Here is a 22,980-nt window from a genome sequence, read left to right on the forward strand (position 1 = left end):
TAAAAATCTATGCAATGTAGGCATAAGCTGCCGCGTTGAAGCGGCTTACAAATCCCCAACCACCAGGTTAACCGGCAATCGACTGGTAGTGCGCAACACATTTAGCTTCAGTGGCTCCAAAAGATACTGCCCTTCTCCATCCTGCTTGAACTACCTGTGCTGGAGGCATGCTTGCGTTGCTGACGCAACATCTGCTAACATACAATTACCATCCTTTTCTAAAAACCAGATGCCTGGTGTCCGCAGCGCCCGTCGACCACCCTTGCTTTAGCCTCCACCTAGCTTTAAGGATGGACTTTCGTCGCATTGATGCGTTGTTGATGGAGGAGCCGAGTCCAGTTAACTCTTCTCTGAAATAAACAACAGGCTCACCGGCAACCAGCCATTGGAGGGAAATGATGGAACCACTACGCGTATGTTTAATCACCGTCTGCTTGCCATCAGTCTGAGAGCGCGCTTATTTTCCAGGCTTCAGTGAATGCTTTTGCCACACCTCTTTTACTAGGCATTGATTTCATTTGACATTTTTATTTGCTCATAGCCGGCAATGGTAACTCGCCACGAAACTAACGAATGTTGTCCGACTTCAATCTACTCGGACCAGACTTCACCCTTTCAGAATTATCCAACATTTTTGACCATCTGTTAGAGTATTGAGACGTTACTTTCCCCCAAAATTAGTCATTAAAAGCCGAAGCGTACGCACCAGGACCCTTGGTTCATTCTTTTGATGCCGACAGTCCCGTTTAATACCTGAAAACTCCCAGTGACCAAACCGGGTTTGAGGACGTGACACACATCTCCGTCGTCCTAATTTTGAGGGCCTCTGGGCTTTTCAAGTGCACTGGCGTAGGACATTGTAGAGAGTTGACAACCTGTTCGCAATTATCACGCCACCTGTTACTTCGCTATTACCGAGCGACACACGATCTCAAGCATTCAATACCTATATTATGGTCTTTCGGGCAGCACGATGTGTTCAGAAGTTGGCCAGTTCCGTTTGTACAAGGACAAATGTAATAAAACCCCAGTGCATACACTTTTCGGCCTCTTACAAGCTTTGGAATGCCTTTCCGTCTCAACTACGCTGCGTGGTGATCAAATATGTCATGGAAGACTGTCTACTGGTGTTGATGATACCTTGCTGGTAAGCCACTCAATACAGATTTGTTCCACCAATGCCCTCGAACGTTTGAGTTTGCTGATACTGTGATAGCAGCATTCGTGGGGCTTGGGACAGCATTCGTACAAATCTGCGGCTCGGCCCACGAAGACATCATTAACAACAGCTCTCGCTACGGAGGTCACTAGCGCGGAAGTTTCGCTCCAGCAGCGGTAGTGCACCAAAGACCGTTTGACACAGCTGGTCTTATTATCAAAAGACTCCTCCAGCCAAGGGTGTCAATTTTCAGCGCATTTGACTTTTGCACGTTAGCTTGCATTTTACTGTTAAGTATTTACATTAGATGCTAGGGTATCGTTAGCTTTTGCCCTTTGCTCAGTATGAGTTCATTGCCTTGCGCCTGACCAGCGACGGGTACTCTCCCCGAGAACCTCACCGCCTTAGATTTGGGCATGCTCATCGGTCAATAAACGTCACCTCCCAAGTAAATACATTTGTTGGCTGGTATAATCCCTCGAGTGGGCACTACTGTGCAGCTTCGACCGCATATATCATTGTTATGGCGAGTGTCAATTTGCTGAATTGGCAGATAAAATATCCCCACTATTATTATTCTTTCCGTATTGGAGATATCTGGATGTCCTCATCCAAATATGTATCTTTGTGTAATGCCTCGTCCTTCGCACCCGTCCGTATTTTCACAACGACTTTTTTCCGCCTGATCTACGCTTCCATATGCGGCCATGTTCATCTGGAGGTAAGTGCAACAGTACGTCTGTCTTCGATGGGGCTCAGTGGTTACGGCGCGAAATTATTGACCGGAGGGTCCGTGATTCAAATCTTACCCCAGCATTCTGAGTGCATCTGTCTAGGTTCGACAGCCTCTTGTTGCCTTCCCGAGTTATTGCACCTAAGCGCTGAAAAAGCATTACGTATGAACGAATAATTTCACAAGTTATTAACTCGGAAGACTTCCTATGACTGATGGCCTGAATAAGTTTGGCATCCAGCTTCGGAAATTGGTTTGGTCTGTTCTCACGTTTCACGCCAAAGGTTTCCTTTGTGTCCCGCACGAGTGATACATGAAGGCACTTTCAGTCATTCAGAGGGAGGCGCTTTTCCGGTTACCACTGGGGGGGCACTTACCTCAGAACTCAATGGTTTCGGGTCGTCCGCAAGAGGTGGACATGGGCTTCGAAGCGCATCTAGAAGGTCGCTGATATCCTAAACGAAATCTTCAATAAACTTACCATAGAATGAGTTCATCCAGCGTCCATGGTAGTCTAATCAGACAAGAGGCCTGCAGCTGCCGGATGATAATCCGTAACCAGATCTGCAGATTGGCGTGAAAATGGTGTCCCAACAGGAAGAGGGATATTTGCCTACGATAAGCGATTGGCTAAACGCCGGGTGGAAATCTCTGGCTAACGTGAGCAGGGTTTCCTTCAAAAACCTTGGATATACCTCATCCGCTGCCAACACGCTACGGGGGATTGTCTTTTGCAAAAGTTGGATGAATGCACCTCCGTTAAGACGAATTTAGTTCGAGGCTGTTCGTAATTGCGCCTTCACAAAACTGGGCGTGATGATGTCACTGAAGCAAAAGGCATTCCTGCATAACATTCTCTGTGAACTTCAGAAAGCATTCTTGGGTTGTTTGTAGGTTTCCTTTTTTGCACCTAATGGAGAATGTGGTTGGTTTGCTTCCTTGGCGTTGTCTTTGATTCCTTCGACCGCACGCTAGGTTTTCCTCGAGACGAGCACCGGATCAGCTCAGTGAATTTTCTGGGGAATGGTTGGTTGTGTTCCCCCCTGAAAGTGGTCCAGATTTTAGCTGATCAGCGGCGATACCCTTTCCTGAGTCATATGCACGCCAATACTACGCCGGGGTTGCTTCATTTTCAGCTGCTCTCCAACCCGAACTGCAAACATGGCCGAACACTTTCCAACTCGAGCTTATCAGCTTCTGGGCTTCCTGATAGTGCATATGCCTATTGATCTGAAGGAACATGACACATCACTGGATCTGCGGGATATCCGCCAGAACTGCAGAAGCTCTCAAGGTCACCCACGATAGCTATGGTGATCTGACATGCTGGCGGCCTTTTGAACGTTCTGGTGATTACTTAAATTCAGCTTGAAAACGCCCACTGTGGCTCGTACTTCAGTGATGAATTATGAGTACCATGGAAAGAATGGTCAATAAAGTTAATGGTTTACGGACATGAAAGTTTCAAACATGACAGAGACTATTCCTGAAGAAATGTTAGTTATTTTATCCATTCAATTAAGGGTTGTCATTATACAGACATGTTAAGGCAGAAGGAACATTATCTCTGAAACTTCCCTGGTCAACTAATAGTGTTAATTACGACGCTTTGAGTCGAGATACTTCAAGCTGTGATTCAGAAGTCTCTGAATTAACCAGCAGCGAGACGTGGTTATCCCTCCATGGATTAAGAGTCCACAAATTGAATAAGAACCAGTTACTCAAAGAACTTGGATTTCTTACCAAAAATGGTATCATTGTATTCAGATCTAGCCAGTTTTAGCTTTCGTGCCCATCCTCAAAAAGTATGTGAGGTCATCTTATTCAGATGGTCTGTTTCGACAAATACACGGTACAAAGCCGGACGAAGTTTTCAATGTACGTAATAATCTATCTGAGTGTCCTTCCACATGACCAGGTCACTGTCACAAGGAGCTTCCTCGAAAAGAAGGCTAAGTCACTCTTGCCCTTCCTGGAGCTATATAAGAAGCGTCTAGATTGGTTAAATAGTGGTAGTCGAACAATGTTCGGTGTTTTACAAGAACAGTCCGTGACCATTTTAATTGACGCGACGATTGGGAATGTTCGAAACGCAGAAGATATGATCAACGCCATTGCTTGTTTTCTCAAAGACCAAGTGAAGCGAATTTTGGAATTCAATTTAATACAGTGAGTTTCAGACCATAAATTTCGGTTAACATCATAATAGTTGCGTAGATGAACCGCGTTGGCTCCACCCTAACATCCAACGCGTGTCTTCAGATTCGATACGTCAAGCTTGCCAATGGCTTTACGGATTGAAGTTACCCCCTCGTCGATCAATATTCGCCATTGCCGAATGCCTACGTGATATCAGTTTATCTAACCAAGTGAGCTTAGTTTGAACGTTTACACAAGACCTTCAAAACGGAGTTCTCACGTAGAAAGCTCGGTTTTTTGCTTCAGCTCTTGTGCATGAAACATGTGTAGATTATTAAAACTCAAAAACTTCTCCAGCACATCCTCAGATAGACTACACTATCCAATGCACGCTGGAACACGAGTTCTTTCAACAGCCTGGCAAATCTCTCAGACCGACCTGCGTTTATCACCGTGTTACAACTGTTCCCTTCTTTTTCTGCAACAATAATCTCACCACCAGCTATTTTCACATGAAGTATTCATCGCCAAAACTCTTGATGACACTCAACCATCGCCACTCGGATACAGGCGTCCAAACTTTTGACTGAAACTAGTTATATGTATCATTCAGCAGCAAGCCAACACTGAGAAGAAGGAACGTCAACTTATTCTATACGTGCGCGGCCATTTTTCTCCTTTCCTAATTGGTTGATCTAGTCTTCAGTAACTGGAGTTAAGTTTACTTGGCGCGAAATTTACGGTTAGTTTTGTAACTAATTAACTCACTTACTAGTTGCTTCCAATTGGAATTCCCCTACTTATCCGTCATACTCACAAGCACGAGCTTACTTCATTTAGGTGCCACAAAAGTATGCACAGTATTCTTAGTCTTACAGCAATGGTACACATTTTGCATCCTAGTGCCATGCCAGTCTTCCAAAATATGCTCAAAAGCTCAAGTTTAAGACCTCAATGGCCGACTTGGCGATATTCCACCGTCCATACGATTAATGTCATCACAGAGGTCGTTGGCTTGTTCGCTGAGCTAGGCCATTTGATTGCAAACTTTTCAACACCAATCGAGGTGACATCATTAGTGCGTTATTGTGGAGCGTAGTACTGCGTGTTGCTGCTGAATATAGCTGTTGTGTTCCCTTCTGTGAGTCTTTTTCCAGACATTGTGCACTGGAGCGGGTCGACAGCAGATACCACAGGTCAGCGAATAAGCAGATATGACATTGGCATTGTTAGCGATTGCTGTCCATAAACCCTTGATATTTTGTGCCTTGTTTGTTATCTATAGAAGACCAAACGCAGACACTACATGAAAACGGATCAATTAATCAAACTAGAAATTTGTAAAATTTTTAGTTTCTTCACCGTAAAATGGTAAACGTAGCTCAACAGCAAAGTTAGGATAACTGAAGGGACCGAAAAGAACGTGCACAGCACTTTAGTGTACAACGATATATTTGCGTAATTTTTGTTTTTTATTTCGTCATTTTGCACAAGCCGACGGAAATACAAATAATCTAGAACCATATATGTGAGACTAGAGGCAAAATTGGCTAAAAAAGTAACATTTTCAGCCATGAAAATGAATTTTAGCAATCCACAATCAGTTATGTCTGGACGTCAGACCTCTGCGAAAATGCTTAAGTTACATGTCTGTATATAATTATTTACATTAAGGCCACCAATTTGAAAATTGCTTGATTCGTACCCTCTTTAGCTACTGTGCATTATTACTAGAATCAAATTTCTGCATGACACCACGCATTTGAACGATCTCCATGGAAATTTATTGTATTTAAAAATACTTGTCGTATGTTGTGCTGTCATGTGAAACCATGAACAACGGCATGTTTTCATCGTTCTTTAAGGACAAATCGCTGTATGCTGTGTGACGTGATTGGACCACAATTATTCGACTGAATTTCAAATTCACTGAGAAACTTTTTGCACGCGAGCTACTTTATTTACGTAAATCTCCATGAATTTCAGACGAAAACGCTCACAAATAGGTTTGGCATGTCTAATTTAAAAGTAATTCATGGAGACTTATGAAGGCTCAAAAATATATGTGCAGTTTAATGCTACCCATTTGAATAGCCGAATTCCTGCCAAACCAAAATATCTGGTGTAAAGTATTGTGAATGCTGCAAAGTTTGACTGAATATGTGGAAGGAATCTAAGTATTTATCTCAAAAGTTGAATCTTTTCAGCATAGCGAAATTAGTTTTTCTTGTCAAAAAGAGAGGAGAATGCAATTTTTCAATATAAATTATTGGAATAATTACAGGAAAACCTTGTCTTTTTCGTACATTGTGTCCCAAATAATACATACGCAAACTGTTCGGCGTTGGATTTTCGGAGAAGCATAATCAGCATAACTACATGGTTTTTGTAACTTTAAGGTGGTAGATATATCTATTGTATAGCAATTGTAGTAGTGCAACCAAACGACGCCATCAAAAAATTTTCAATGATAGATTATAACTTATCTTGGGATCTGTAAGTCATAAAGTCATTTTTGGGCCATGGTTTGTTTCATGAAGACTTTTGTTTTAAATTTGACAAAGCTTGTTGAAGTGTTAATCAACTATTTTCAGCAGCAATCCCGAGGTGTTTGCAGGTTTAGAGTACAAGATTCATGCATAGACAATGAACAGAGGCTACAGCCGGCAAGGTGACGTTGTCGTTTTACCCACTTATCAGATACTTACCTCGGTTGATTTGACAACTAAATGAACGCTGGCTAGTCAGTTTGTTTATTACAATTGGTACCTTTCTGTTCAGTGCTGTCGACATTAAAACACTCTAGCTTCCCAAAGTAAAGCGAGATTGTATAAAGATATGCGGTTAAAAAAAGTAGTCTTAGCCAAACTAAAGGACTAGATTCAGCAAGTGGCCTTTGAACGGTCTTACCCCTTTTCTACAAATGTTTTAATAGTGGCATATTTGAAAGGGCACCGTTTCTCAAAATTCTACTCGAAACGCTCTAAAAGTTGACGGTCTGGCCATAAAATGGTTTGGCATAACTGGATGCTGATAACTAGCAAGAAACCGTGCCACATGCTGAAACTGAGCCTCTTATTGGGATTATCGCACCTAAAAAATTTCACTTGGATTAAATATTGCAAGTGAAGTCAGTTTACACCGAACATCTTGGAAGCCGTTTCATTCAGGTTGTTACCAAGAGCAGTGCACACCCTTAGGAATCTCTGGGGCACACTACACTACAGTAAGCACACACTTAACTGTTATCACTCAACTGTGACTGATAAAAGCGTAAAAAAGAGAAGTCGCTGCTATCATCAACTAAGTAATGCATGCCATTTAGTTCGGTATTGACTGAACTACGCTAGATTCACATGTAAGATGGAATCCTGGTTAAAATTTCGGATTTTCTTCAGTGCCAACAGTCCAGAAATTGTAAAATCCGCTGTAGTGAAGTGGATTCCTAGTGCATATGCTATTTAGATTACGATAAGGCTGAATAGGTTTTTGAGAAGAACTCTGTAGGTAAGCTAAGTGGTGCACTGCACAACACTAGTGATTTCTAAAATCCTTAGTGGTTAAATATCCGTTGGTTTCATTTGTGTAACATTACAGTACTTTTATTCATGTTTGGTGGTTTGAGAACTTTTGCGGGCTAGTTCCATCCTGCTGCTTGTTTCGTTATGTCTCACAGAATATGTATCATGGAGACATGGAGGCTTTAGAGAGAACTACACATGACTCTTGAAGGCGTCCCAATGGGATGGACAAACTGCAGATTCTATATATACTATACGATTAATCTACAAGTAACTCAAAACAAGAATTTCAAAAGATGAGTGCATCTTTCATCTGATAATTTGTTACTCAAGAAACCAGTCAATAAGTGATCACGTGATGTGGTTTCTGTGACTGTAGGGACAATATCTGCTGTATCCTGTCTAAGTGAGAGCTGATCGCACTAAGTCCCTCCCCCATCCACCTTTATTCTTTTCTTTACAATAAGGCTTTCAAATAAGTCATGGCTGTACGGCAGTGAAGCATTGGTGTTGAGCACTGATGTCATGCTGTCGTTGATGATGATGAGGAGGAGGATCGCACTGCCGTTTAGTCACTCGAGGCCGAACAATTAAGTGTTCACCCACTGGCTGGAAGGTCGCGTGGTCGAAACTCCGAGTTTCGTAAAAATCGCACCGCTCATAAGTCTCCACAAGAATGCAACATTGTGCATTGTTTCTCGGCCGAACTGTCCATTGGAGACCATGCAAAGTCGATTGTTACATTTGCATAATAATAGATTAACCCTCTTGGCATACCCGTGATATGGTTCCTTCACCCAGTGAAAAGTTTTATTCCCGGAATGCTTTGTTCTTAGGAGAATTGTGCGTCTTCAAAAATCGGTGCAAGTCAGGCCATTCAGATCATTTTCACCAATGTATCCTTTATCAACCCATTTCACTGTCCCTACTTAGGAAATAGCGCTTGTTTGAAAGGAATGTTGATCAGTTGTAAACGCGCCGGCAAAATGCATCGAAGAATGGCGAAAGATATCCAGTGCCTTCCTCAATAATTCTGGTCCCAAAAAGATTGCCTCCACAGAGGGGAACGACTAGTCGCTGAAATTGTAAGTGGTAACTTTTTGGGCCAAATCAAATTGAAATTACAGGTTTGGAAGTCAAAATGACACATGGCGACTCGTTAATTTCTATTTCAGATATATTGTGCTGCACTGGTCTACGGATATCGCTGAATCAGCAACATAATTCTAGCAGCGTTCACTGGTATCCGGCTCCAAATGAAGAAGGATTTAGTATATAAAAAGCCTGTTGATTACTTCATTTTATTTCGTTTTGATACCTTCTCGTTATCTTGTTCAAAATTTGTGGGCTTTCTAGTCAAGTGTTAGGAGCGGAATCAATTAAATCAGTGTATGTGGGATTCATAATGTTTAGACCAAGTCATTTAGAAATACGATGAAGTGCAATTTTTATCGCACTTTCAATTCTCACCAGTTGGTCGATGATTGGAATCAAAAGCTTTCCTCCAAATCAAGGAAAATGTGAAAAATTATAGCAAACAACGAGTCTTGGCAATCCAAACACCACATCTGAATTCTTAACAATGCTCAACACAGTGTGCTTCGGCGATAAAATAAATAAGTTTCCATGACGAGGAAGAACTTACACCAAATTGATCGAAAGTTGATGAATATGTGCAATTTTGCGGGTAATTTGTAGAAGCAATTAAAACGGTCACGAAGTTGGTTTGTTGATGCCTTCGAGCAGGATCCAAGGCTTAATGATGCATTACCAACAGTCTGTCGTAGCCGCAACCAAAACCAAGAGTGGTTTTGAGGGTGCTATAGCCGACTAGTTACAAGACAGAAATCAGAATTGCTTGAACACTATTCAACATCTTGGAGTACACTTTATCTTACTCCGATTTTCCGCCTAGCGAGATCTATCAATTAAAAAATGATGGAGTTGACTGTAATAAATCAGATTTATTAGAAGGAAGCAGAGCCTGAAACAGGTATCTGGCATAATCCTAGCTCTTACCACCAGTAGCTTTCACTGCCCTAGTATTCTTAAGTGAATAATTCTTTATTGCACTTTTTTCTGTTGGTACAACAATATGGCCTCTATTTTTTGACGAACAAAATCTCATGTATTTTTTTCTCTGACGTGTAGGACCAAGATGCTGTATATCTCATCACTGATGGGGAATCAGTTTCTGCCTACTATGAGCTTCTACGTAAAGAACTATCACGCATGCGTTGCCCACTGCATATTGTTGCATACGGGTGTACCGACATCGACAGTTTGAAGTTGTTATCCTCTCTGAGCATAGCTACCGGTGGCAGGTGAGCGCTTCGTCATTCTCATTCGAGAACTCGTTTTGCCTCGTTAGGCGAAGCGGGTCTTTACACCAGCATAGCAATTTTAATGAAAACGGGCTTGTCTTGCCTTCCTTAAGTTCATGTGCACATTAACAAAGTCAACTGGTGATTGAGACACAGTTGAATGATTTATAAAAGTTCAGTTGTTTAGCTTGAATTCTCCTGAAATAAACTCTTCGTCAGGTTGCTTAAAGGTCATCTGGACCACCAATTATCGTTATAACTAAACAAAAATCCCTACTGAAGCTGCGGCTCTAGTGGCCAAGTAAACGTGTACCAATCTGCTGACGGCCTTCTGTGATTTTCGACCGTCCTGCATTCTCCTATAGAATATTAGTGGAATTTTATTACGATACTGTTCCTTTCTTACCCATACAAGCCACGTAAACCTTATCAGATGTTTTATGGGTTGAGTGAACTTCCAAAGGATCGAAACTCATTGTGCGTGGAAGCAAACAGGTGATAAAAGTGTAGCAAAACATAGAATGAGAAGTAGCCTGGAACCCATCTGCCATTCAGTCATGTAACAACGTAACCACGGATATCTTCTGCCTCAAAATAGCCAACACTGCAAGAAATAGTGACATTGTGTTACTCCGGTTGCTTATGGCCCTAGAGTACCAGTTAAACTAGTTCACTGTCCGTATCTGTTCAGCATCAGCTGATTGGAGGTCAAATTCGCCGTCAAAATGAGAATTTTTAGCTGTGGGTGTGATTGTTCCATGTAAAGTGTGCCTACCTGGTGAACCTTAAGAAACGCTATAAGGGTTGTCGGGTGTCAAGGAATAACTTTATGAGTAGTGTTTGTTTAAAAAACTACTTTTTTTCTGAAGTTTACAGTAGCATACACATACACATACAAAGGATCTGGGTGATGAACCGGCTTTTGTAAAACATCTGATGTTAAGATTGATACCAATCACCAAGCCAAGCAACAGTCATTTGGAAAGATGAGTTTCTATCTGTCAAGCAACTTGTATTAAAATTCAAATAGTTGCCTGTCTTTGGTATTCATTCTTCGGATAGTGATCACAAGAACCGCTTCAGAAAGGTTTCTCTCCCCAAAAAATCGCAGTTTATCAAGTGAATAGAGGACGCTGAATGTGCTTTGCTTCTGGTTTCAGCGACATATATGAGTGCGTAGAATCAAAAGTAAAGCTAGGATCATTGCCCATCTTTACGGCTACTATGGTTGGCTGGACCTGTATAAATGCGAGTTGAGCTTTCTATCCACACATGACTAGGCAGAGTCCATTTTATTTTGAAAGGGGCTTTTCTTCCGGACCTCTGAACGACAGGTGTCTTTCTATATCTCAGGCATGGCAGATCGCGCTTATACTAGACGTTAATTTCAATGGGAGCAACCTTTTATTCCAATGGAATAAGCTCCGTGGCTCATGGTATCGGCTTCTCCGCGAAGATGGTGGACACTGTCTTGGGGGAAATTTGGCATAATTTTTCAAAAAGACCAGCTGAATAATAAAATAGTCGTCCATCTGTAACACCCTTTTAGTGCCTAGCTGCCATATCACCCGAGAGAACAACGAGAGCTGGGATACTGCCAGCTTGATCCAGCCTAGACAGAAGTAGTCGAGATTCCGAGTTCGGGTATGAGCCTAGGACCTGCTGATCACTAAGTTCGTCCCTGAATCTAGCTTGGGGTCACTTGATTAGTCGTAACAGGATTTAATAAAACTATTATACTTAATCAGTCGCTTCATGGCTTGCAGTTCATTTTTGGACCCCTTTTAGAGGGGTTGGTTAGGGCATTTTGTTGTTAACATAATGAAACAAGTTTAAGAAATTAAGTTCAATCTCTTGACAGATTGGCATTGAGAAAAAGGACCTCTATTCTCCAAGCCAATCTGTGTTTAAACAACACCCTCTACCCTTGTTAGTTGAGTGTCACAAGCGCTGAGAAGAAAAATCACTCAGTTACTGTAAGTTTTGAATAAAGAGGTACAGCATTGTCCGCAAGATAGTCTCCTAAAAATATTTATAGCTTCTAACTTACTTACATTTTCAACCTGAATGGAAAAGCAACTTCCGTGCATAATGGCTGTAGCACTACTTTGCTACTTTGCTTGTCCAGTATTACTGCGGAACATATCAAATGGATTGATGCCTGTTTCGGTTTCGCGTCACAGGGAATGCCCAAGCAGGTGGCGTTATATTATGTGACACGATGATCTGAGAAAATGTTCTTGTGGATTAATAGCTCTGTGACATACTGAGGGTCAGGGAAGTAACTACTTACCTAATAATTTCAGACTTTTCCGACAGAAACACAATGAGCAAACCTAGGGATTTGTAATAGGCGATTCTTCTGATATTTTGACGTTTAGATATTTACACATTTTTATTATAGGTTTCACGCATACGCTCCGAAGGGATGCCTGTTAGACTATTCAGCCAGTCCTGTGGATTCTGCAAACCCTGAGGCTAGAGTAACTGCGTCCGAAGTGGTCTACGGTGGAACTCCTGAGGGATGGCCTCAACGAGAGGACTGTATGAGAATATTTGAAGAGTTGGAGGAGGCAAGGTCAACTCTAAATCAAATTCAGCAGGTTATAGAAGCCATGGATAAGGGGCTTCCTGTTCATATAGAAGGTAACCAATTGCATGATTAAGGCTGTTCTTGGAGTTACCAGTAGAGTCCATTGGCAAAGATCCATTAAACCTTTAGTTGCTGATTGCCAACTGTTAGCAACTAGTGCCGTCCAGTTCCGCTGGTCCCTTCTAGGCCAACACGTACAGCTTTCTTTCTATTGAAAGAAACTGGAGAGGATTCTCCACTTCTTACTTGATAAAACTACGTGGCTGAAAGCTAAGATTTCTGTTAGTGAGCCTGGAATTGGCAGGGTGAAATTCCATTCGTAAAGCCAAATGGAGTTCTCTGCAATAAGTATGGGAAGACTGATCGCACTATACGGACAAATCTTACCGTGATAGCTTTTCTAGTTTTCACGCCGGAAACTGATGCAGTCGCTTGGCATCTGGAGCGCCATTTCGAAAGTATGTTCGGGAGCTCCTAAATCAGCAGATGGAACTGTCCGGAAACTTAATTTCCCTTTATATGGGCGACCATATTGATTTCTCTAACGCACGTGGTTGTACACAAGCCGTCTTAAGGTTCCTTCGTAAGCATGTTTTGTTTAATTGGTTGGTAGCGTAAGCATGTTTTTGAATTTTAAGGGGGATTTCGTTTTGTAAGTGAAGCCAGTCTGTGCTGGTTGGCTTTACCTCCATAATTTCACACTACTGATCGTCAGTAAGTAGCTCAGAGAAAAACAAAATTCACGTGTTGAGTGAGAGTTCCATCTAAGATGTCATCTAAGGGCACAGTCACCATGTGTGATCGCGTGATATGGACTCCGTGTGTGAATGATGGGTAGCGCTATATTCCTCCAAAATGGGGTTATCATACTGGTTAATAATCATCCTTGGTCGAACTCTTATGTGTTCAAATCACTAGCTGAGTGGTCGTGGTTTTGGTACTCCTTTTCGTTTCGTGAGATGCTGCTTTCTAATAAGGATTAGACAGCTTCACAGTGCTTCGTTTTTTTAAGGATTAGACAGCTTCACAGTGCTTAGTTTTTTTTTATCATAGAGTGGCTTCACTTAAAGAATGCAATGTGCATCAGAAGTTGTCAGAAACTGCCTACATTTTTCTGTATTTAGTATGTGAAATTCGGGACTAAAGCTTGGCCAAAATTTGCAGATATTGTACTGCCGACATGGCATTGTTTGAAGCTTTTCAAACGGACTAACAAACTCATGTATTAGCATGAATGGGAACAACAATAACAGGCCCACATGATGGAAACGCTGGGGTTTTCATTTTGTAATAATGATGCTGAACTTGCACCTGGTCTCATCGATGAACTTACCAACATCTCACATCTCGCAAACGAAATTCTGTGTGCTTTACTCGTGTCCTACATATATAAGATACAACGAGCTAGGAGTAAACATAGATTTATGTGTTTGAGAACGATAAAAAGGGTCGTATTCGAAAGAAGGGAAGGCACGCAGGGGGGCATACAATCAGGAAACACAGGTGTACGCTTAAGTCAATGTCCAATTAACGGAAACAAGTGGAACAGAATTTCTCTACAGTTTACAACATGGGTCATTAAGTAAGCCGAACCCACACGTACTCTTAATTAACCAGACTTTTTAGTTGTTCGGCAGTGATGTAGCACTGTCTCTAATGGCGGGTAGGACGATGATGCTATGCATAGTTTTATCATACATCAGAAAATGAGTAAGTAATGTATTCAGTAAATTTGGTTTCTACACACTGCTTTGATAAACTTTAGTCTCATACTGTACACAAGCGAATCTGTCTTTTATTCGTGTCACACCATTCTGTCTACAGTACCATGTACGGAGGATGATTGTACTAGAAGCCTGCATAGTAATCCCCCCACAAACAAGCAGGAGGAACAAATGTCCTCAAAACAGTGGCTCCAAAGACATGGTCTGGGAGCACAGCGTTTGGATCTCTTCGACGTACTTGCACAAGCCTGCTTTAGACATTGTGATGGCATGGTTGATATACTGCGACCACCCACAGAGGAAGGATCTGGTCAGTCTGAAAAAAATCAGATGAAGGTCTTTAGGCACAAGGAGCTAATGACCGAGCGACTGACCGCACCCTTGGTGCCTAGCGCGGTGAGTTCTAACAGAAGTAGTGCGACATTTTTTATGCTTCGTGTAGTTATTAGAGTCCACGGACTCAACATTAATGCGATTTCCCCATGCAACAGCTCTCAGGTAATTTAAGTGTGATTAGATGGATGGTTCACTGTATACTTTCCCACCCTCTGGTTAACTCATATATAAGCAAGTACCCGTCAGTTCCAAGAAAGGGCCGTGAAACGGCTTATGAATGAACCTCTGTAATGAAGTTGCTGAGAGGTGAATCATGGGCCACAATTTTTTCTCTACAACTGCCCATACCAGAATTGTGCTACTAAAAAGCTTACTAAAAAGTAAGCTAAGCACCAAATGGTAAACACGGTTATCATTTCTTGGAGATGCCAGTCCTCCACTACGGCGTATCTTAGTAGCAATCTCCTCAAGGACAGACGGGACCCTTTTGACCCCTTACAGTGTTTGTTTAGCGGTGGAAACTAAATGACAAGAAGGCACAAATAAAAGTAAGCTCGGGGAAGTGCCATTTCATGAACAGCAGCAGTTTTCTAAACAGACCTCTGGCCTCCTCTATCCGCATTTTTTCAACTCACAAGTAAGAATTTAGTTGACGGATGTGTCCAAGTCCCTCATTATTAGCCCGTGGGTAACATGCTCTGAGTATACCTTGATGAATACTTAGGGTTAAAAGTATCCAGCTATTTTATTAATAAATCTGCCAGAAAACAACACGTTTAAGATGGGCCGACAGCCACTTGGAGGGGCCCACACAGGGAACCGAAATCCGGTTGTCCCAAGTGGGCTAATAGCATTTTGGTGGTTATCAATCAGTTGTGATGGCTTCTCTCCCATTGGGTCTCTTCAGTTCTCTCGACCGACTGTTAGATGTGGTGATAGATGTCCATTTTGTTGTCGTGGTTTGACATGTACTTTAGAAATCATCCACATGACAGAAATCATGCATCAATTTTCCTTTTGTAACTCATCAATAATGCGTGTGCTCGATCACGAACTAAAGTCGAACTGCTGTCTGACCTTTGGCGGAGGACACACTGTTGATCAACAACTCATAGCCCTTCGCACAGCCCTTACTTTTTTCAAATGTGATGGGATACCTATCCACCTCACTACAAGCCTTTCTCCAAGTAATTGGTGTGAGTTACCGGGCGTGTGAAAGAACTACGAATTTGGTTCCTGTTTATACTCCCTGAGTTCAGTGTTTCCGATACCTAAGTAGTGATTACTTCATGTTGTTTGACAAATTTGTATCCATTTCGAGTCATCCAAGCTTAATGTTGTCCAACAGATTATTCATCCAAAACACATCGATGCTTGCTACTGTGATCAGTTTGCTCATATCATCTGGAAGGATGGTCAGATTGTCCACGTACAGGTTACTCCTGAACATTACCGACTCTACGCACGCAGAGTTCAGGCCAATCTAACTGCAATTCAAAAGCGCATCGACTGGCTTTGTCGTGGCTCAAGAGAACTGTTCGGAACAATAACTGAAGATAATGTGAGTGTCAGAAAATCCCCGAATCTTTGTCGCGAAAGTTAGCGTACGGTATTTTAGCTGTCGTGGTTTTTACTACTTTAAATGCTTACCCAAGGGATTAAACACCTTGGTTCTGATAGCCGATAAGTGTCGATCCCTCAGTGGAATTATCCTACGCCGAACAATTCGAAAGTGAAATATGTCAACCAGATGCCATGCAATCCAAGAGGGTTAAGAGTTCTCATTTGCTGATGGCCTTAAAGCTGTAGTTGAACAGTTCTTAGGTATCAGAATTGTACGAAAAGACAAACGCAGTATCCAAACTGTTAACGTTTTAAGACGCAAGCAACTGCATGTTCTGCAACCAAAAGGACTTACTCTAGACTTTTATTGATCAAAGTAGACGATGGGGTGGTTTGAGTGTTTGTGACGCCTGATCTGATGAGTGACCTCTACACTCTCATCAGGTAATCTAGAAAACTAAGATATTCTAAACATTGAACTCCTTCGATCCATCGGAACAGTGACAAGAAATAAATCTTAGGATGTAAGCCTCAAACGAAAACGTGAGACAACACAGTTATATGCATTTGGACAGGCGTCTGTTGGTAGTGAGGTTGATGAGTAAACTTGAATTTTACACCGTAAATGCAATCAACCTGTACTGAGAAGTCGAAAATCAGGACACAACTAATTTCATCCGCATGGAGATACTCATCGGCCTTCATCTCGCGTATTTCTGGATTGGTTTGCATCCACGAGCACACTACATTCTGGCCAGGAGTGACAGATTAGCATAAAGATTAACTAGCGCCTAGACGGGTTACTCGCCCTTAAGTCACTCAACTCAAATTAAGTGCTCACATGGTGTTTCGCTCCTCAGGTGAAGAATTCGCAACTGGAAGGCAGAAGTGACTTGAGGCGAATCACACGGGGGCCCGGTGTTTAGTCCCAAAGTCGTTCTTGGAATGGTTTCTTTGAAGTTATTTGCCTCTTCACTAGTATCCGAGTTCACACATCAATAGGGTCATTTGTTTGCTCTTTGAAGGTCTAGCGTAAGAAATGTCCAGTGAAAATAATGGAACATAGCACCGGAACACTGAAAAAAATAACGAAGAATTATGCTTCGTTCGATCGCGGAGCACTTTTTGTCCACATAGTTGTATCTAAGCTACCATCCAAAATCTCAATATAGGAATACGGCCCTTTTGGTGTTGGTGACTAGGGAAGATGTGCACGGGAACTACTCATACAAACTGAATCAACCGTGTACAAGTACAACTTCGCTCTGACTATCATATCCAAACGTTTGCTGTTTATGGGTTGTTCCTAATAGATCCAAATGTGTATGCGTTTTCTACTTTTCCCAGGCAAGACTAAATGAGACATTTGCATCTCAAGTTTTGGGTCTTACTCCTGTCCTGTTCAAGTCGGTAGTGTTCAGTGGAAATTCGGCGGAATTCGGCGTCGATTAGTGTGAGTAAGGCGATCTATACGGTGTACAGTGAAATTCTGCCCAAGATAACAACCAGGTGTATGGGGTATTCGGCTGGGCATTCGGTGGTCTAGGCAGAAATGTTTGAAAGACCAACATTAGTTATCCACTTGGAGTGTGTACTTCAGCAAAATGACTGAACCGTACGGCAGCAAACCGGCAGCATTCTGCACCGGGATTTCCGTCAATGATTGGCAAGACAGATAAAAGATGGGTCGCTAGCAAGAATATCTGGTGTAGCATAACCAGTGGTGCATCCATATATTGACAGAGGATCCCAATAATAGTTATAGGTGTTCGCGGGGTTCGTAGAATTCACGTTCAAACCACTCTCGTTTGAATAGTCCCCGTTTTATCCTGATGTGCATTCACCAGAATAATTGCATAAGGAATGGAGGAGGACTGTTCAGACGAGAGTCATGTGAAGGTTTATACCCAATATCCTTTGTTCATTCTCCACGAATACCGAATCCCACAGATGATTCCGGAACAAATTTTGTCACATAGTGTTCTCTTTGTCCACCTTCTCGTCCAGGTTTGTATCGTGATTGATACCAGCACATCAATGTCGCCTTCCATTAATTTCGTCAAACAGAAACTGTTGCTGCTGCTTCAGGAGCAGTTGAAATATAGGAAGAAAATGAACTTCATCGCATACAGTGACAGAGTTATGGCTTGGAGTGAATACTGTTTGGACACTACTGCGGAGAACATCATAGTACGTTCCATTATTTGCTTTTAATACTATAAACTTCGCAACTGATCTTGCGTATTGTAAGTTGGCATTTTCCGGTTTTGCCATACAATTTTGATTTTTGTTCCAATGGAGAGCCATGAGCGGCAGAACAGTCAGGTGGGTCATGAGTGTCGATCGTGGTCATCATAGCAATGTAAAAGAATGAAATGATAGGGGCATCTGCGCCCTTATAACTTGTTCAAGAACGGACATCACGTATACGGGTCAAAATAGTAACGTTCGGGTAGGACCTACCACGTCAAGAAGAGTGATGGTCTGTCGATCCCGCTCATCCGAGTGGTGAAAATGAAACTCGGAAGGTGATCAACCGATCAATTATACGATTACATTTGATAGCTTGTTTTAGCCTTGCCAACAAATAGTTCATGCTTGCAAAAGATCCCTGTCTGTTCTTTATGAGGCGGTAATGCCAAGGACAATAATTCGCCTTCAAGAGCCTGGAAATGAATGCCCTTTCTGATGGAACATATTTAGAGTGCCAAGCATTCAGGCATGTGGGTTGTAGATGAATAGCTGAATGTGTGGAAACGAAGTTTACAGCACTGTCGTCTGACGTGTAAATAGAACGCGCTATCACTCGCACCTCAGTCGTCCGGAGTTCAAATCTCGGCACAGCCAAGGATATGTTACGGTAATTAGGGCAAAACTTCAGTTCATTGCTTGCCCTGTGGTGTGGACTGACTGGAATAATTGCGGCGGACGGTCCAAACGAGAGTGCTTTGAATATTGCTTAAGTCACGTGACCTTCTGGCTGCTCATTGTAGTCGGTTTGTCCAGTGTAAGAAACAGGAAATTCAGTCGGTTAGTCACGACGGATTTGGATTTTTACCACTAAAATATAGAGAGAAATAAACACAATTTAGTCATAAATAATGAATCGAGTGAGATTTCAGTAGCAGGGATCAAGTAGCAACGAGCAACTTGCCGACAGTAACAAAGAAGAAGAATTGTAATGTGGTGTGACATTGAAGGTTATGCTAAGTGCGTTATGGGCTCAAAACATGAGTGATATTTGTAGGATGTCCTGTGAAATTCTCAAGATGGATTATCGAGAACTATAGTGTCTTGATGGGGATCCGAAAATTACTCAATCTTGTTCAAGGTAACCCATGAAGAACTCAGATCGTTTGGCTGCTTGTGGAACGTTAGCTCGTTTATGGTAACTTGCAAACGATCCTGGAACGGGCGGTTAGTAACTTCCAAGCCACCTGCCTTAAATGTAACCGATTTCAATCGAGAAACAACTGGTTGGGTCCCTAAGTCGTTAATCAAAACAGCCACAGGACTGACAAGGCCAAAGCGCTCGTGTGGGTGACTTTTCAGATGCTGACCTCCTTAGCTTATCAGCATAATTTTGCAACACCTGTAACATCATTATCATTATCGGCTGTAAGCCGTACAGCCTTTATAGCTGCCACAGTTTCGTCCACCAATCATTTGGGAAAGTGGGGTAGGTAGGTGCGCACTGGAGGCGGGAGCTAATAAATTGGTACGTAAATACACAACAGATAGTGAACTTTTAAGTTTGGAGGGGATTATGAAGGGAACCATGCATTGAAGGCAATAGCTTGGATGCACGAGCCTCATTGAGAGAGCAACCGGGCCATGTCTGACAATGTGTCTAACCATGAATGTTCTCCGACCCGGCCATAAAGAATGGCACAGTCTCTGCAAGAGCTGCATGAGATGTGCATTGCTGACTATTCTAAACAAGGTCGAAACAGCTCCATATCAGTTTTTGGGCCTTCAGCATAAAATAACTCCGATTACATGACAAAATTCCGAAACGTCTTCATTGCCCACAGAAACTCTTGTTTCGAATGCCCTCACAATGGATTGTGAAGAAACATTCATAATTGGACATTTTGGTCAGGTTTAAGGTGATTTTTTAAGCATAGTGACTTCTCTCTTTACTTAAAACATACACTCGACCAGCTCCATCATTAACCCTGACGACAGTGTTAAACCTAGTATCAGTTCTTCGAAAAAGTGTGGTGACAGTCGGTATCAGTTCACCTTTTCAATCAGCCTAGTTACTACTAGTGAGCCATATTCAGGTAGAACGCAAGTCATGCTACCTTCCGTAGGTGTGATACAGCCCTTTCAAGCCTCTGCTTTGGGTTCCCAGTCTAGTTCTAGCAGCTACGAGAAATCTCGCGTTTTGACTGCTCACTGTTGCCAAATCAGTTGCTATCCCCGGTCTCGATAATGAGCCAAAGCAATGTGCCACTGACCAAAAACCGGCTTAGGAAAACTACCAACCATAATTCGGAATTGTGATGCTCCACTCTGCTTGCATTCATCGTGGAAGGCTTCCTGATGTTGAGATTCCTCTTCCCTGCAGTTTCATGATCGTGTACGAAGAAGACCAAAGTAAATAACAGTTAGCCCAAATGGTTCACGAAAACCTTAACAGTAGTGTTTTCGGCATTGACAAGAGTGAGAACCATGAAAATATGACTGATCACGTATGAAGTAAATCCATCCCATGATACAGACCGTGTAAGTGAACAATCTGACACTGTCAGGGTATTTGTATCGAATCACTGGACAGATAGATCGTCCATTAAAGGAAGTGCGAATGACTTTCCTGTTTCAATGCACCCTGACAGTACCCGATTATGCGTAACCCTGCATGAAAGACACGGGTGATATACAAACGTGTATATGGTAGATGCTTCCGCTAAATATATACATGATTTCAATACGCAGGAAGCTGTATACCGTTGAAAAACCTGGCACAAGGGACTGACGGTCAGATTGTGACAACGAAGGACGTCACGTGAACGGCGAGCAAAAACTAGTCCAATGGGCGAAATACACTCATTTGCAAACAAATTTAACTTTGCGGGAGACTCAGCTGAAACCCAGCTGAATCCTTCGTTTATGATGTTTTCAGGAAAGTGAATGTGCTGCTTGAAAACATCATAAACGAGAGATTCAACTAGGTTTCAGGTGAGTCTCCCGCAAACCCAAATTTGTTTACAAACGTGCAATTCGGGTTGAAGAAGAACATAAGGTTGACGGAAACGCGGAGACTGAGCCTACCTGACGAACCCCAAGAAGGGCAAACTGGTCGTGAGCTGTCGAAGAATTTTCAGTAACCTTATTAGTAGTGTATTACGTGTGGTCCAATGGGATTTTGGTGTGCGTGTAACAGAGGGATCGGCACATCAACGCCATGGATGTACACGTATTGGGCCGATGGTAAGGTAGATTTTAGGAAACGGGTAATCATGAAAACTTAGAAAATTGCATATTTGGAGTAATGAAACTCCCAAGACCTATCGGTTTGTTTCAGTATCTGGGTTAATCCGGGTATCTCTAGACCCGGATACCAGTGCTTAAGAATTTGTAAACCAGGACAAGTGTTGTTCTCCGTGCCTCCTTCAATACGTCGCAAACTGCGAGGCGGACAACGTATAATTGGCATAGGGTGTTAAGAGGTCACGAATGATTTGATTGTTGGCTCAATCGGACTTTCAGGGTGGGACTCAGATATTGTCTTGTAGTTGGTTAAGAAATAGAGGTCCATCTGTGTCAGTGGTATTCGTGCCGTCATTTTTTCCCACAGATTTTCTAATTGAGCAGATGATTTTCTAATTGGGCAGATGGATATGTGAGCACTTCGGAATGCTTGCGATGAGCCTGTATCCGATTTCTTCGTAGCCCCTCTTTCCTCTTCTTTTCACTTCAAGGCCGTAAATGAGTGTTTGCACGGCAGTGAAGCGTCAGTGTCAGTGGTGATATCACTGTCCCTTATGATGAAGACGAACACGATTTTCATACCCGTCTTTTTTAAACCGTACCGGTTGTATATCTCCCTCACAGACTATTCCAGGTGCAAACTTACGATTAGTCAACCTGGAAAGGAAACCTAGTTAAGTATGCAATGGACCCACTCTGGGACCCCCAACATGTTCGAAAGGTCACGAAAGGCCTTCATTATAGAAGCAGTCAATTATTCAACTGTGAACCACCTACCAAAGTGTAAAGTGCTACTGCAAGACTGGGTGGGCTCGAACCCTAACCTCATGCTTGCGGATGAACCGATTGAGGTAGTAGACAAATTTGTTTACCTGGGCAGCTGTATCAGTCCCGGTGGTCTGGCGAACGATGAAATTACCATCCGGATTAAGAAGGCCAGAGCAGCTTTTGCGAACCTACGTCACCTGTGGCGTAGGCGTGACATCAGCTTCTCTGTCAAGGGTCGAGTTTACAATGCTGCGGTGCGCTCCATATTACTATATGGATCAGAAACCTGGCCGCTGCGCACCGAGGACGTCAAAAGACTTTCAGTGTTTGACCATCGACGTCTTCAGAGCATTGCCCGAATCTGGTGGGAACACCGGATCAGTAATTCTGAGGTACGTCGAATGGTATTCGAGAGAAATAACTCACCCTCGATAGATGAACTGATCACACTGCACAGGTTGCGTTGGCTTGGCCACGTGCTGCGTATGCCAGTCGACCGACTTCCTCGAAGGGCTCTTTTCGCCCAACCATGTGAAGGGTGGAAGAGAGCCAGAGGCGGTCGAACAATGACTTGGCAGCGAAGTATGAAGGCCATTACCAGCAAACTCAGCTGCGTTGGTCACTGTCGTCTTCCTGGATGGGGACCCCGAGACGGGCCACATCAATGGCTAGGGACATTATCAG

The 22,980-nt window shown here is 42.6% G+C and overlaps 1 protein-coding gene across 1 annotated transcript in view; it reads left to right on the forward strand.

Annotated features, from left to right (window-relative positions):
* Positions 1-3,720: 3,720 nt before the first annotated feature.
* Positions 3,721-22,980, forward strand: part of T265_14386 (hypothetical protein) — a gene marked incomplete at both ends in the record, with an annotated part of 37,545 nt that continues 18,285 nt past the window's right edge. The window contains 8 exons of the mRNA XM_009173413.1: positions 3,721-4,061; positions 4,102-4,261; positions 9,704-9,876; positions 12,281-12,522; positions 14,294-14,589; positions 15,860-16,090; positions 18,100-18,282; positions 22,311-22,910. Of these exons, the coding sequence (XP_009171677.1) occupies positions 3,721-4,061; positions 4,102-4,261; positions 9,704-9,876; positions 12,281-12,522; positions 14,294-14,589; positions 15,860-16,090; positions 18,100-18,282; positions 22,311-22,910 (2,226 nt within the window). The remainder of the gene's footprint in view (positions 4,062-4,101; positions 4,262-9,703; positions 9,877-12,280; positions 12,523-14,293; positions 14,590-15,859; positions 16,091-18,099; positions 18,283-22,310; positions 22,911-22,980) is intronic.

This window comes from Opisthorchis viverrini, assembly GCF_000715545.1.
Source record: "Opisthorchis viverrini unplaced genomic scaffold opera_v5_188, whole genome shotgun sequence".
Classification (NCBI taxonomy): domain Eukaryota; kingdom Metazoa; phylum Platyhelminthes; class Trematoda; order Opisthorchiida; family Opisthorchiidae; genus Opisthorchis; species Opisthorchis viverrini.